The 17217-nt window shown below is 37.7% G+C and overlaps 1 protein-coding gene across 2 annotated transcripts in view; it reads right to left on the bottom strand.

Annotated features, from left to right (window-relative positions):
- UBR1 (ubiquitin protein ligase E3 component n-recognin 1) overlaps nt 1-17217 on the bottom strand; it is a 132113-nt gene that overhangs the window by 92308 nt on the left and 22588 nt on the right. For both annotated transcript variants that reach the window (XR_008417101.1, XM_053889137.1), the window contains exon 4: nt 3818-3928. Coding sequence is in view for 1 of the 2 variants with exons in the window: in XM_053889137.1 (XP_053745112.1) it covers nt 3818-3928 (111 nt within the window). In the remaining variant the exon portion in view is untranslated. The remainder of the gene's footprint in view (nt 1-3817; nt 3929-17217) is intronic.

Here is a 17217-nt window from a genome sequence, read left to right as displayed (position 1 = left end):
GTGTGAGTCTTCCAAGTCTGTTCTTTTCCAAGGTTGTTTTGGCTATTCTGGGTCTCTTAGAATTCAATATAAATTTTAGAGTAAGCCTGTCAATTTAAAAAGAGAGAGAGAAAAAAAATTCCCAGCTGTAATTCTGATAGCAATTGTGCTGAATCTGTACATCAACTTGGGGAGTATGGCCTTTGATGTGATTTATAGTAAGAAATATATTTGGTCTTCACTGTTTCTGGTTCAGAGCTCCTGAAACTCTTGGAATTTCCAAAGGGATGAGGAATTTTTAAAAGTCTTACATTGTGTTATTGAAGTGACTTTTAGAAAGCATCTAAGATGGGGGCTGGGTGACCATGATTTAATCAACCATGCCCCTATGTAGTGAAACCCAAAAGGACAGAATATGGAGTACTTCTGGGTTGGTGAACACACAGAGATTTGGGGAAGGTGGTACGCTCAGAGAGCTGAAAGATCTTAGCCTGTGGGATCTAATGCTTATTGCCAGGCAGACAGTGTCAGGGTTGAGCTAAATTTATGGGACCTAGGTCAGTGTCAACAGAGAACTGAGTTTGATGACTTGATGGTGTTGGGAAAAAAAACACCCATTGTACTGCTACATTAACAATTTTAAGTCTTCCAAATACCATCTGATTTCACTCATGCAGAATTTAAGAAACAAAACAAACGAGCAAAGGGGAAAAAAAGAGAGAGGCAAACCAAGAAACACACTCTTAACTATACAGAACAAACTGATGGTTACCAGAGGGGAGGTGAGGAGCGGGTGGGGATGGGAGAAGTAGGTGATGGAGATTAAGGAGTACACTTGTCATGACGAGCACTGGGTAAAGTATGGAAGTGTTGAACCACTATATTGTACACCTGAAACTAACGTTATACTGTATGTTAACTGGAATTAAAATAAAAACTTAAAAAAAAAAAACCTGTAAGTCTTCTAATCCAGAAACATAGGATGTTTTTCCATTTATTGAGATCTTGAATTTCTTTCAACAGTGTTCAACAGTTTTCAGAATATAAATTTTATACTGCTTTTGGTATTTCTAAATATTTTATTCTATTTGATACGATAGTAAATGTGGATTTTTTTCTCAATTTCTTCTTCAGATTTTTCAAAACTGATGTATAAAAATATAAGTAATTTCTGTATAATTATCTTGTATCCTACATTCTTGCTGAACTTATTAGTTCTAATAATTTTTTTTTTGTGGATTCCTTAAGATTTTCCATATACAAAGTCATGTTAATCTGCAAAGAGAGCTGGTTTTATTTTTTCCTTTCCAATCTGGATGCCTTTTCTTTTTCTTGCATTACTAATTGCCCTAGCTAGAACCTCCAATAGAGTATTAAATAGATGTGGCAAGAGCAGAATCTTTGTCTTGTTCCTGATCTTAAGGGGAAAGTATCTAATAGCTGTGAGGTTTTCCATATACGTCCTCTATCAGGGTTGAGGAAGTTCCTTATAAGTTTAAGTCTTTTTTATGATGAAAGTGTGCCGGCTTTAGTAAAAGGCTTTTGCTACATCTAGTAAGATGATCTTGTGGTTTGGGTTTTTTTTTTTAATATGGTGTATTATATTAACTGATTTTTAGATGTTAACCTATGGACTTTATTTTATATGCTATGAAGAGACTCATTATGCCATATTGCCCTGCTATTAGTAATGATGCTAATATTGATGACTAGTTTCAGGAGATGACAATATGATACCTCCATTATAAAGTTTCACTTTTTTCCTTTATGACTAGCAGGTAATCTATGAGATGACAATTTAGAACTATGTGAATACTGTTCCTTATTAACTGATGTCTTAATGGGTTTAGCATCTATTAATGATCCTTGTCTGAATCAAATATTTCCTTAGGGTTTGCAAAATGTTAATTATTCTAGGGGCGCTTGGGTGGCTCAGTTGGTTGAGTGTCCAACTTCGGCTCAGGTCATGATCTCACGGCTTGTGAGTTTGAGCCCCTTGTTGGGCTCTATGCTGACAGCTCGGAGCCTGGGGCCTGCTTCGGATTCTGTGTCTCCCTCTCTCTGTGCCCTCCCCCACTCATGCTCTGTCTCTCTCTCTCTCTCTCTCTCAAAAATAAATAAACATTTAAAAAATTTTTTTAAATGATGGGGCGCCTCTGTGGCTCAGTCGGTTGAGCGTCTGACTTCGGCTTGGGTCATGATCTCTCATCTCAGTCTGTGAGTTCGAGCCCTGCGTCGGGCTGTGTGCTCTCAGCTCGGAGCCTGAAGCCTGTTTCGGATTCTGTGTCTCCCTCTCTCTCTGCCCCTCCCCCACTCATGCTCTGTCTCTTTCTCTCTCTCTCAAAAATAAACATTAAAAACAATTTTTTTAAATAAAAAATGTTAATTATTCTAATTCTACTAAATCTTCTCTATTAGGGAGTTAGCATGCATCTAGAAAGAAGAGCTTTAGGGGCGCCTGGGTGGCTCAGTCGGTTAAGCGTCCGACTTCAGCTCAGGTCACAATCTCGCGGTCTGTGGGTTCGAGCCCCGCGTCGGGCTCTGGGCTGATGGCTCAGGGCCTGGAGCCTGCTTCCGGTTCTGTGTCTCCCTCTCTCTCTGCCCCTCCCCCGTTCATGCTCTGTCTCTCTCTGTCTCAAAAATAAATAAACGTTAAAAAAAAAAAAAAAAAAAAAGAGCTTTACCTCATATACTGGTAATACTTGTTTACAATGGAATACAATTCCTATCGAAAAAGTAGAATAAATGCTTAGTTCATTCCCTTTACCAATTTTTAGAGTGAAGAAATTACATAACAACCATCACCATAGCAATGAACCAGTGACTTGGCAACATTATTTTTTTATTTAAGCTCTCTATAAGTTTTATTAGGAATTCATGAATTTTCATGTACTTTGATTCATTCAATTATAGTAGTTACTTATTAGTATTATTTTGATACTCCAATTGCCCAACTCAGATCAGTGACAGCTCTTTCAAGTTAGATCCTAGATTCTTTTGATACAAACCCATCCTCACAAGCTTACCTATTCCCTGATAATGTATTTTCACCTGGTCAGGTATTTTTATAAGCCCTGATTTCTTTTAGTGAGTAATGCTACTTAAAGACATCAAAATCTGGGCGCCAAGGGTCTTCACTGCTATAGGACTACATGGAACAGTTTAAAGACTACTAAAACTATTTCTTGCAGTTTTGAAAAGGATTACTCTGTGAAACCATTTGAACAGCATTTTTTAGGGAAGTACTTTCTTGTGACAGACTATATTCTGAATCTCTTCAATGGTTATTAACTGTTTATGTTTTCTCTTTGTTTGAATAAATTATAAAATTGTATATTATTTGATAAAATGATCCATCTTCAAATGTATTTGCACAGTCATGTAAAGAGTCTTTTATAATCCTTTCAATTTCTTCTTTGTCTATGGGTCTATAGTTATTTTCCCATTCTCCTTCCTAATTGTCTGTATCTGGGCTTGCCCACTTTTTCTTGATTAGGATATATAATGGATAATCAATTTGTTGACTATTTTTTTCTTTAAGAAAAGCATTATTAAAGTTATGTGTCAATTCTACTGTTCCATTTGCTCTTTTAGGCTTATATATTGTTCATTCTTACTTCTCAAATTGACTGCTTAACAAATAGAACCAAGAAATTCACTCTTTCTTTAGACAAATAAAGAACACAGAGTGGAATAAAACTCCTTATATTTAAATACTGGAACATAAAACTCAGGATTCTTAATGGAATTGAGTTTAATCCACACACATAACATTTATCTCCATCTAATTGTATCGCGCTTAAAATAATTAGCAATTTTTAAAAATAATATTCCTTACCTCTTTTGTGGTACCTGCTCTTCCAGGTTCATGAATTATACAAAAAGGGCCTGTTTTCCATGCCTCTGTGTCTCCACAGTCACAAAATCCCCCTCCAGTAGAAGTATGCATCTGACAAATGAAAAATGAGTTTGTCTTGATTTCAAAACATCTTACAAAGCAAGAAAGGATAAAGATGACTCAATACTCCCCAATACTTAAACATTACTTGCCTTTAATGAAATAGAAAATATATCCGAAACCATTTTGGTTAACAAGAAAATAATCTAAATACTTAATCATAACAAAAATGAGCCTTCAAAGTGATAAAATTTTGAAACATGCTTTGAAACATCTAATTTTTAAATAACAATTTTTAAAATTGTGTACTAATGGAGAACAGATTGTGAAGTATGCAAAAAAAAAAAAAAAAACCACCATACAACACCTAAAATGCTCGAGTAATGAGATTTTTCTGCTTAAACACACTTCTAAAACTCATTATAATAATACTTATATGTTGAAGAAATGTATACAATATTTACAATTATTTGATGTTCCATTGTACCTAAATTTTTTACAACCCTTTTCCTTTGAAGGTTCCTGCAAACAACAAAAAAATAATGCAGATATGTGAATCCAGATAGAGGATGATGACAATGGCCTAATTTTGAATCTCTCCCCAAATTCCCCCCTCCAAAACATACAATGAACAAGGAAAGCACTAAAACCACATGACTCATGTCCACAGCATTACTGAGAGATGAAAAATAAATGCCACAATCTTCAAATGATTTGTTCCATTAAAGTTCCTGTTGCCTATTACTTCAAGCTTATAAATGCAGACGAGAAAGGAGCTTAAGAGATTCCATGAAAGAGAAGAGATGGGTACAGAGGACTTAGATGAAGCACAGACAAAATCATGCCCAAAATCGTGCTGAGGAACAACTATTGAACACAGGTTGAGACTTGGGCGTTCACAGACAAAGAGATCAAAAGTGAGTAGGACCAGCAGTAGCAACCTCAGAGAAGCATTGCTTTTGTAGGAAAATGAAATACAGAAAAAAAGGTGATAAGCCCTTAAAGATTTGCCAGTAAATGAAAAAAGGAAACAAGAAGGAAAAATTAAGGATCCTACAGAAATGAGAAACAACACATGCCAAATGCTCTCATCCCACCTCTACTCTCAACATCATCTATAAAAGAAATTACACAGAAGAGGGCAGAACTGACAGAAAACAGCACTTGTAAACCCTGTCCATGAAATGAAAAAGAAGAAACAGACCATATTCATTCAAAACTATAACCAGGGTGCCTGGGTGGCTCAGTCAGTTAAGTGTCCACCTTCGGCTCAGGTCATGATCTTGTGGTCTGTGGGTTCAAGCCCCATGTTGGGCACTGTGCTGACAGCTGAGAGCCTAGAGCCTGGTTTGGATTCTGTGCCTCCCTCTCTCTCTGCCCCTCCCCCCCCACTCTCTCTCTCTCTTTCTCTCTCTCTCTCTCTCAAAAGCAAACATTAAAAAAATTTTAAATATATATACAAAACTATTACCAAAAAAGAAAGGCAAAAAATGCAGTCAGAGCCAAAGCCCAACCACAAAACTGAAGAAAACTGTAATGTAATGCTCTAAACTTAATTACATGCCTCAAACAAACATTTGCTGGATATGAAAGCCTTTAATCGGATTAAAGCACCTTTAATTAGAAATACAGAAACTAAGATCAGACATGGACACAAAAGGAATATGAGACTTGACTGAACTCGGGGAAAAAATAGCAGAAAACTAGAAATTCCTACTTGAAGTGAATTCTAAATTACAAGGTATCCAAGACAAAAGACTCAAATGAAAAATAAACAGCATTGAAACAAGCAGGAAAATAATCAAGAAATGATAATGCAATGAAGCAAAGACATACAGGGTCAGAGAGAAAGTGGTTGCAACAGAAGATAGACATAAAAGAGCCAAGCTAAGTATAAATGAAGTCACAAAAGAAGAAAATCTAAACAATGGAATAGAGCTGTTATTTAAAACTATAATCTGGGGCGCCTGGGTGGCTCAGTTGGTTAGGCATCCCACTCTTTTTTTTTTTTTTTTTTAATGTTTATTTATTTTTGAGAGAGACAGAGACAGCATGCGAGTGGGTTAGGGGCAGAGAGGGAGACATAGAAGCAGAAGCAGGCTCCAGGCTCTGAGCTGTCAGCACAGAGCCCAACATGGGGCTCGAACTCACAAGCTGTGAGATCATGACCTGAGCCGAAGTTGGATGCTCAACTGAATGAGCTACCCAGGCGCCCCTAGGCATCCCACTCTTGATTTCAGCTCAGGTCATTATCTCAGTTGTGAGATGGAGTCCCACATTGGGCTCCTCTGTGTTCCGTGTGGAGCCTGCTTAAGATTCTCTCTCTCCCTCAGCCCTTCCCCTGTTCATGCTCTCTCTCTCTCAAAACACAAAAACAGAAACCCCCATTGTAATCTAAGGAAACTTCCTGAAAATAAAAGACTTCAATCTAAACACTGAAAGCACTCATGAATAACTAAAACTCAACCCAGTATCATCAACTCTGAAGTATATCCTACTAAAATTGTTAGAATTTATTTTTATTTTTTAATGTTTACTTTTGAGAGAGAGAGAGAGAGAGAGAGAGAGAGAGAGCGAGCATGAGCGGGAGAGAGGCAGAGAGAGAGACACACACACAGAATCCAAAGCAGGCTCCAGGCTCTGAGCTGTCAGCACACAGCCCGACCCGGGGCTTGAACCCACAAACTGCAAAATCATGACCTGAGCTGAAGTTGGACAATTAATCAACTGAGTCACCCGGGTGCCCCTAAAATTGCTAGACTTTAAAGATAAAAGTCCTGAGGCCTTCTGGCAAAAAGATGAAATAACATAATAGCAAGAAAACTAGACTGGTAACAGGCTTCTCAATAGCAACATGTAAAACAAGACAACAGCAAGGCTCTGTTTTCAAGCAAAGAAAATGCAAACCAAGGATATGGTCTCCAACCAAGCTATAAAAATAGAATTTTGAACGTGTCATCACTTAGGGAATACTGTATATATGCACCCTTCCTGAGGAATCTACTTGAAGAGCGTTCGGGAGCTTTATGTATAAAGAAACAGACATGAATATGTGAATATGTTAGGCTTTGCAAGTCATACAGTCTCTGCTGAATTACTCAGTTCTACTGCTGTAGTGCAGAAGTAGCCATAGACAACAAATAAATAAATAAGCATTGCTATGTTCCAATAAAACTTTATTTATGGGCACCAGAATTTTATTTTTATATAATTTTTATGTACCATGAAATAGGACTTTTAATTTCACATAATTTTCATGTATCACAAAATATTATTTTTCTTATCTTTTTCCCAGCCATCTAGAGATATAAAAACATACTTAGCTTGTAGGCCATACAAAACTGGTAGCAAATCAGATTTAACCCACAAACTTTAGTTCAGCAAACCCTAGAGGATGGGCTTCATCTGACCAAGAGGTGACTAGGAAGACTTTAGAAAAAGGATAGAGGGTGAACATTTTACAAATTTAATTGCAGAGTTAAGAACAAGTCAAAAGTAAAGGCTCAAACTCATGAATAGTGAGATGACCTGCACTGAAACCAAGAGTCAGATGCTCAAATGACTGAGCCACCCAGGCGCCCCCCCACCCCCCATTTATTTTTATAATTAAATGTTAGACATCAGGTCTATGGATCCTTAGTGTTAGTCCTTTGGATCCTAACATTTCAAGAAACATTTGTTGAAAGCATTTATGTCCCAGGTACCACGAAAGACACAAAGGTACAAAGTACATGAGACCTGGGCCTTGTCCTGGAGAGCTTATGGTCAGATGGGGATGAAGGGTACATAAATGTATCATTGCAATTTAGCAAATGAAGATAGAGACATACACAGGAAGGGGACACGGAAAAAGAAGACAGGTAGTGGGCTTTGTTTTCTTCCCCACATTTATTCTAATTGACTCTGAAATGTGTTCAATAAAATGATACCGGTTATAAGCTGGCCTGATTTGTTATCAGCTTCCAAGATACAAAAAGACCCTAGTTAGATGAACTCAGCCACTATTTTGGTTTTATTCGATCAAAGTTACATTATTGTGATCTTTGCTTCTTAGAATTTAATCTACTTATCAAACCAACGATCCTGTCCTTTCAGCAAGGATGGTGGCAAAATAAACAAAGACCTTGTTCCTATTATCCAGGAATATGGCAAAGTTAAGTAGCCACCATTCCAAAATAAACAAAGAGAAACATTAAATAAAAAAAAAATACAGTTCAATAAAACTGGGAAAACATTTTTTTAAGCTGGGTTCAGTTTGAAAATTTTCTGTTTAAAGGATTAAAGGTTTTTGCAGGTTCTGAAGGTTTCTGTACCACTACTTGTAACACATTCAGTAAAATTCTTTCCTGAAGCAATTAGGCAAAATATACTAAGAAACTTCTTTGTTTTTTACAACAGTTGTAAGTTTAAAGAAACATTAAGCAATAAATACCGAGTTCCCATATATTCCTTCTTCCCCTGACCATACAGTTTCCCCTACTATTGACAGCTTGCCTTAGAGTGTTACATTTGTTGCAACTGAGAAGTCAAAGTTGACACATTATTTTTTGATACATTATTATTAACTAGAGTCCATAATTCACATTAGGGTTCTCTGTGTTGTACACTTTTTTGGTTCTGACAAATTAATAATGACATGTATATACCACTACGGTATCACACAGAATAAACACCCCCTCTGTGCTCCACCTATTCATTCCTCCATCCCTTCCACCATCATCTCCCAGGCCCTGGGAATAGCGAATCTTTTTACAGCCTCCACAGTGTTGCCTTTCCCAGAATGTGATACAGGTAGAATCACACAGTATATAGCCTTGCACAGTGGCTTCTTTCACTTTGTAATATGCATTTAGGGTCTTGCCCTCTCTTTTAGTAGCTCATTTCTTTTTATCACTGAAGGATATTCCATTGTATTGGTATACCAAAGTTGGTTTATCCATTCATCTATTATGGACATCTTGGATGCTTCCAAATTTTGGCAAATATGAATAAAGCTGCTATAATCATTCTTGTGCACTTTTTTGTATGGACATAAGTTTTCAGTTTATTTGGGTAAATATCAAGGAACACAACTCCTGGATTGTATGGTTACAGTATGTTTATTTATTTTTATTATTTAATGTTTATTTATTTTTAGGAGAGACCGAGTGAGGGGCAGAGAGAGGGAGACAGAGAATCCAAGACAGGCTCTGTGAGGTCAGCACAGAGCCCAATGTGGGACGTGAACTCATAAACCGTGAGATCGTGACCTGAGCTGAAATCGAGAGTTGGATGCTTAACTGACTGAGCCACCCAACTGCAACTTTTTTTTTTTTTTTTTTTTTTTTTAGTTTATGTATTTTGAGAGAGAGAAAGCACACATGTGAGATCAAGGCAGGAGCAGAGAGAGAGAGAGAGAGAGAGAGAGAGAGAGAGAATTCCAAGCAGGTTCTGCACTACCAGCACACAGCCCACTGGCAGCCCTACACAAGGCTTGATCCCATGAACCAGGATACAGTGACCCAACTGAAATCAAGAGCTGGATGCTCAACCAACTGAGTCACCCAGGCACCCCAGTATTCTTCTATAAGAAACTGCCAAACTGTCTTCCAAAGTACTATTCTGCATTTTCCCTAGCAATGAATAAGAGTTTCTGTTGCTCCCATACTCATCAGCATTTGATGCTGGATTTGGGCCATTCTAATATGTGTGGAGTGGTACTTCATTTTTGTTTTAATTTAATAACATATGATGGTGAGCATTTTTCATGTACTCATTGGCCATTTATATATTTTCTTGGTAAAGTTTGTTTCAGATCTTTTGCCCGTTTTTTAAATGTGTTGTTCACCTTATTATTTAAGAGTACTTTGTATGTTTCGGATACCACTCCTTTACCACATACGTGTATTGCAAAGACTTTCATCTAGTCTGTGGCTTGTTTTTTTTTTTTATTTTCTGAAATGTCTTTATTTTTTAATCCAATAATTCCACTTCTGAGAACTTATCCTAAGAAAATAATCCGACATATAGAAAAGTGATTCACACATAAAGATGTTTATAGCAACAATGCAATGCTTATCATTAAAAAAAGAAACTGAATCCTAATTACATTCCCCCAATAATAGTTCAAATAAATTATGGTTAAACATTATATCCACAATATGTTTTAAAAGAAACACCAAAAATCGAATGCATAATTTTACATATTTTGCTTTTTCCATATAAAAGTATACCATGAGAGGGGCTCTTGGGTGTCTCGGTTGAGCATCCAACTATTGATTTCGGCACACATCATGATCTCATGGTTCGTGAGTTCAAGCCCTGCATCAGGCTTCATGCGCACCGACAGTGTGGAGCCTGCTTGGGGTTCTCTCTCTCTCCCTCTCCCTCTTTCTGTACCTCTCCTGCTCACACACATGCTCTCTCCTCAAAATAAATAAACTTTATACTACACTGTAGTCTATTGTCTAAGTTTTTAAGTGTCATTATGTCTAAAATATGATATACATACCTTAATATAAAAATACTTTATTGTTAAAAATGCTAACCATCATCTAAACTTTCAGTGAACTGTAATCTTTTTTGCAGGTGGAGGATCTTACCCTGATGTTGATGGCTGCTGACTGATCAGGGTGGTGTTTGCTGAAGAAGGAGTGGCTGTGTCACGTTCTTAAAATAAGACAACAATGAAGTATGCCACACTGATAGACTCTTTCTTTCATGAACAATTCCTCTGTTCCACACAATGCTGTTTGATGTTCTACACTAGAACTTCTTTCAAAATTGAAGTCAATCCTCTCAAACCCTGCTACTAATTTATCAACTAAGTTTATGGGATATTTTGTCATCATTTCAACAATCTTTACCAGGAATAGATTCCATCTCAAGAAACCACTTTCTCTGCTCATTTACCAAAAATCAACTCCTCATCCATTAATTAGTTTGATCATGAGACTGCAGCAATTCAGTCACATCTTCAGCCTCCACTTCACAGACTAGTTCTCTTGTTATTTCCACATCTGCAGTTAACTTTCTCCACCAAAGTCCTGAAATGCTCAAAGTCATCCATGATGGTTGGAATCAACTTTTTCCAAATTCCTGTTCATGTTTCTTGCTCTTCGCATGAAATCATGAATGTTCTTTTTTTTTTTTAAATTTTTTTTTTAACGTTTATTCATTTTTGAGACAGAGAGAGACAGAGCATGAACAGGGGAGGAGCAGAGAGAGAGGGAGACACAGAATCTGAAACAGGCTCCAGGCTCTGAGCTGTCAGCACAGAGCCCGACGTGGGGCTCGAACTCACGGACCGTGAGATCATGACCTGAGCTGAAGTCGGACTTACCCGACCAAGCCACCCAGGCGCCCCGAAATCATGAATGTTTTTAATGGCATCTAAAGTGATGAATCCTTTCCATAAACTTTTCAATGTACTTTTCCCAGATCCATCAGAGGAACTACTATCTATAACAACAATAGCTTTAGGACTATAGTATTTCTTAAATAGTAAGACTTACAAGTTGAAATGACTCCTTGATCTATGGGCTGCAGAATGGATGTTGTGTTAGCAGGCATGAAACAACATTCATCTCATTGTACATCTCCATCAGAGCTCTTTGTTACCCAGGTGCATTGTCAATGAGCAGTCATATTTTGAAAGAATCTTTTTCTGAGCAGTAGGTCTCAGCAGTTGGCTTAACATATTCACCAAACCATGTTGTAAACAGATATACTGTCATCCAGGCTTTGTTGTTCCATTTATAGAGCATAGGCAAACTAGATTTACTGTAATTCTTAAGGGCTCTAGGATTTTCAGAAGTGTAGGGGTGCCTGCCTGGCTCCATCAGAAGAGCATGTGACTCTTGATCTTGGGGTCATGAGTTTGAGCCCCATGTTGCATGTAGAGATTACTTTAAATAAATAAACAAAATTAAAAAAATGTAAATGAGCACTGGGTTCACCTTTAAGACATCAGTTGCATTAGCCCCTAACAAGAAAGTCAGTATGTCCTTTGAAGTCTTGAAGCCAGGCATTGACTTCTTTCTAGCTATGAAAGTTCTAGATGGCATCTTCTTCCAATACAAGGCTATTCTGTCTACATTGCAAATCTGTTGTTGAGTGTAGCCACCTTCATTAATGATCTTAGCTAGATCTTCTGGATAATGTGCTGCAGCTTCTACATTAGCACTTGCTGCTTCACCTTGCACTTTATATTATCCTTTACAGAACTGAAGAGAGTTAGGGCCTTGCTCTGGATGGGATTAAGCTTTGGCTTAAGGGAATGCTGTGGCTGATTTGATCTTCTATCCAGAACACTCAGATTTTCTCCATAACAGCAATAAGGCTGTTTGACTTTCTCGGGGCACCTGGATGCCTCAGTGGGTTAAGCGCCTGACTTTGGCTCAGGTCATAATCTTGAGATCTGAATTTGAGCCCCACATCAAGCTCGGTGCTGACAGCTCAGAGCCCGGAGCCTACTTCAGATTCTGTGTTTCCCTTTCTCTCTCCCTTACCCTCTTCTCTGCTCACCCTGTCTCTCTCTCACAAAATAAATAAACATTAAAAAAAAGGGGGGGGGGGGGCGCCTGGGTGGCTCAGTCGGTTAAGTGTCCGACTTCAGCTCAGGTCATGATCTCACAGTCCATGAGTTCGAGCCCCGGGTTGGGCTGTGCGCTGACAGCTCAGAGCCTGGAGCATGCTTGGGATTCTGTGTCTCCCTCTCTCTCTGCCTCTCTACTGCTCAGGCTCAGTCTCTGTCTCACAAATAAATAAAAAGATTTAAAAAATAAATAAATAAAACCTCTTCCTTTGCCTTCATAACTTAGCAAACTAGCACACTTAGCAAATCGGCTTTCACCCCAACTCAGCTTTAAACATACCTTCCCAACTAAGCTTAATCATTTCTAGCTTTTAACATGAGAAACACGTGATTATTCCTTTCACTTGAACACTTAGAGGTCATTGCAGGGTTATTAACTGGCATGATTTCAATACATTTGAATCTCAGGGAATAGGTAGGCCTGAGTAGAGTGAGGGAGATGGAGAAATGGCCAGCGAATGGCGCAGTCAGAACACACACACCTGTATCAGTTAAGTTTGCCATTTTACATGGGTGCAGTTAGTGACAGCGCCAAACAATTACAACACCAAATATCATTGACCACCGTAACAAGTATAATAATAGTGAAAAAGTCTGAAATACTGCAAGAATTACCAAAATGTGACACAGAGACACGGAGCGAGGAAATGCTGTTGGAAAAATGGTACCAATAGACTTATTTGACTCAGGGTTGCCACAAACCTTCAATTGTAAAAAACACAGTCTGCAAAGCATAATTAGGTGAAATGCAATAAAATGAGGTATGCCTATATATTGTTTTTTGTAACTCACTTTCCTCATTTTAGATAAAGGAAACATTTATCTATGCTAAAAATAATCTTGGGGTGCCTGGGTGGCTCAGTCGGTTGAGCGTCCGACTTCGGCTCAGGTCAAGATCTCACGGTTCGTGGGTTTGAGCCCTGCATTGGGCTCTGGCTGACAGCTCAGAGCCTGAAGACTGCTTTGGATTCTGTGTCTCCCTCTCTCTGCCCCTCCCCCACTCACACTCTGTCTCTTTCTCAAAAATAAATACATATTTAAAAAAAAAAAAAGAACATCTTGGAGGAGATTTAGACAATTGGTGCCAATTTGGAAGTGAATTAATACTGAAAATATTAAAAACTGAGCAAGTCACAAAAATCAGATCACTATTAACCCTTGGAAAGCTAAAAAAAAATAATAATAATCTTTAGGGGTGCTCAGTTGGTTGAGCATCTGACTCTTGATTTCTGTGCAGGTCATGGTATCATGGGGCAATATTGAGCCCCATCTTAGGCTCTGTGCTGACAGCACCCAGACTGCTTTGGATTCTTTCTGCCCCTCCCTGGCTCACTCTTGAAAGAGAAAAGAAAAGAAAAGAAAAGAAAAGAAAAGAAAAGAAAAGAAAAGAAAAGAAAAGAAAAGAAAAGAAAAGAAAAGAAAAAAGGAAGAAAGAAAGGAAAAAAGAAGAACAAAGTTTTTAGATAATCTTTAACAGTGGGTGCTTTTTTATTTTGAGGAGAAAACGCAGAGATTAGCTTTTAGGTGTTTTTAAAAACCAGTAATACAGTATGTTCTCTCTTTTTATACACACTTTTTTTGGGTGTGCACATTTAAATGCTCCTCTTTTAGCAAATTTCAACTAAAAAATATGGTGTTATCAATTATAGTCACCATGTTATATATTACATCCTAAGATTTTATTTATTTACTGTAGGTTTTCTGAAGAGGTAAACTGCAGAGAACCTAGAAATCACGAAGGGTCACATTACACACAGTAGAACAAATAGCTCAAATTTCAACTTTGTTATTTTCTTGTTTTCAGGTTGTTTGGGACTATTCTACCACTAAAGGTTTTTCTTGGTCCTGCCTTCATAGTGTTCAATCTTCAGTCTGTCCCGTCATTACTCTTCTTCCTCTTCTCTGAAGCAACACATATCCTTTCTTATTTCTTCTGATCTTTTTTTTTTTTAATGGCTTCATTTTTTTTCTTGTATGAAGTGTTTTATTATACAAAAAAGTATACACAGTGTATAGATAAGTTACAAAATATAACAATGAGATGAATACCCATGAACCCAGCACCCAACCCAAAAAAGTATTACTACTGTTGAAGCTGCCTGTGTATAATAATCCAGAGTCCCATCTTCTTACCTGCCCTGGAGGTTACTACTCACCTGAATTATGTTTATTAGTCATTCCCTTGCTTTTCTTTAAAATCTCACCAACTTATTCTCTCATCAAAAGTGTTCTCTTCTCTTCACACTCACTTTTGATGGGTAATATTCTTTAAAGCTTACAGACATAATCTTATATTAGTCACAAAATAGCCCATCCTTCTGATGACCCAAAGATTCATGAGTAAGCCATGTAAGCACCCTCTGTAAGAAGAGTTCTGAAAGACCTCAAGATAGTAAACCTAAGTATGCTCCATAAAAGAGTGCTTTGCAGTAGCAATATAAACTGGTTAGCTTTAAAAACTTCAAGGTAGCTTAGTGAAAGGTTCCCAAAATTTAACAAATAGGTGTGTACCAGTCCACAGAAAAACCAGTACAGGAAAAACTGTAGTGAGCTCTTTCACAGAGCTACATGTATGCAGCCTTTTGTTTTTTTGTTTTAATTTTTATTTTTAGAGATAGAGAGTGGCACAAGCAGGGGAGATGGTCAGAGGGGGAGAGAGAGAATCCCAAGCAAGGTCAATGCTGTTAGCACAGACAGAGCCCAACATGGGGCCCAATCCCATGACCATGGGGTCAAGACCCAAGCCAAAAGCAAGCGTCAGACACTCAACCAACTGAGCCACCCAGGTGCCCCTACATGTATGCAGTTTAAAGAACTAGTCTTTATACTGGGATTATCCTACTTTCTTGGAATTAAAATATCTTTTCCTTTATAAAATGATATAAGATGGCAGGTATATTTGGTTGCTGTTCATGTGTCTTTTTTAAAATTAAAATTGAACTTACTTGGCCAAAGAAAAATTTGAAAACCCTATGTGATATCCAATGTTTTTGGAAATTGTACTGACCCACAAACTCCCAAAGCTTAGAAAGCATAGGCTTAGAAGTCTTTAAATCTGAGGAACTGGAAAACTTTGATCTTGAGCCTTTACTATCTCTCCCCATTAGTCTCCTAGAGTAAAAATGGGAAGAAATTAACAACTTCCTCCTGTCTCTACTACTGGCATTCTTTCTTTGGTTCTCCAACATAAGAAATACTATAATTAATGAAGCTGACTAGGAAATACAGAATATAACCAATGCTTGGGGTGCCTGGGAGGCTCAGTCAGTTAAACATCCGACATTGGCTTAGGTCATGATCTCATGGTTCATGGGTTCAAGCCCCGCATTGGGCTCTGTGCTGACCACTCGGAGCCTTGAGCCTGCTTCAGATTCTGTGTCTCCCTCTCTCGCTGCTCCTCTCCTGCTCATGTGTTCTGTTTCTCTCTCAAAAATAAATAAACATTTTTTTTTAATTAAAAAAAAAAAGAATTTAACCAATGCTTAACTTTAAAAATCTTGGGGCACCTGGGTGGCTCAGTCGGTTAAGCGGCCGACTTCGGCTCAGGTCATGATCTCACGGTCCGTGAGTTCAAGCCCCACGTCGGGCTCTGTGCTGACAGCTCAGAGCCTGGAGCCTGTTTCACATTCTGTGTCTCCCTCTCTCTCTGCCCCTCCCCCGTTCATGCTCTGTCTCTCTCTGTCTAAAAAATAAATAAACGTTAAAAAAAAAAAAAAAATTTAAAAATCTCATCAGTGATTAGCTTTCCAATCTTGGGAAAACATTTTAACCATACTATATCATAGGTTCCTCAATCCATTTTTTCTTGTGCACAATAATACCCATAATCTATGCCTATGGCCCATCACTTCCTGAAATAGAAGTAGTAATGTTGAGGCCAGTCTAATTACCTGAACAGCACTTTGAATTCTATGGTGGGCACAGACCTAACTTTGAGATGTTATATACACTTACACAACACTTTAGGCATGTTTAACAGGATGTTAAAGAAAAACATCAATAACATCAACAACATCTGTCTAAGCCCAGAATATACAACCAGTACAATTATTTGAGAAATACATTTCAGCTCAGAATAACAAAGCTGTCTAATGATGTAAGAGGAAAGGAAAAAGTTCTCAACCTCGTTAGTGATTATGAAAATTAAGACCACTATTTGATACTATTATATACCCACTAGATTGACTAAAATTAAAATGAGTGACAACACCAAATCTTGCAAGTATGTGCAGCAATGGGAACTCTCACATACTGCTGGAGAACCCATAAATTGGTATGACTACTTTGGATAACAATGTGACACTATTACAACTAAAGAAGATTCATATACCCTAGAATTCAGCATTCTATTCCAGATATGTATCTTAGAGAAACTACTGTACATGTGTACAAAATACACAAATAGGAATGTTCATAGCAAAATTGCTCATGATAGCCCCAAACTGGAAACAATCTACATATCCATATACAGTACAATGAGTAAGGACAACATAGATTATTGAACACCATAAAGGTCAGTGGACAAACTACAGCTATATACATAACACTGGGTGAAAGAAGTTATTCAATAAGAAAAAGATACAGCATGACTCCATCTATATAAAGTTCAAAAACAAAATTATTCATTGTGATTTGGTGATAAGTTAAAAAAGAAATAAAGATTATCACAAAGAGAGAAGAAAGGAGAAAGGTTATCACAAGGGGGGAGAGAAGGGACAAATGGGAGGCCTTTGAGAGCTGGCAACACCTTATTCTTGACCTAAGC

Source organism: Panthera pardus, unplaced genomic scaffold (genome assembly GCF_024362965.1).
Source record: "Panthera pardus isolate Hobbes unplaced genomic scaffold, ASM2436296v1 HiC_scaffold_24, whole genome shotgun sequence".
In the NCBI taxonomy this organism is placed as follows: Eukaryota; Metazoa; Chordata; class Mammalia; order Carnivora; family Felidae; genus Panthera; species Panthera pardus.
The sequence above is the reverse complement of the archived record's forward strand: the minus strand, read 5'-3'. Positions and strand labels throughout refer to the sequence as shown.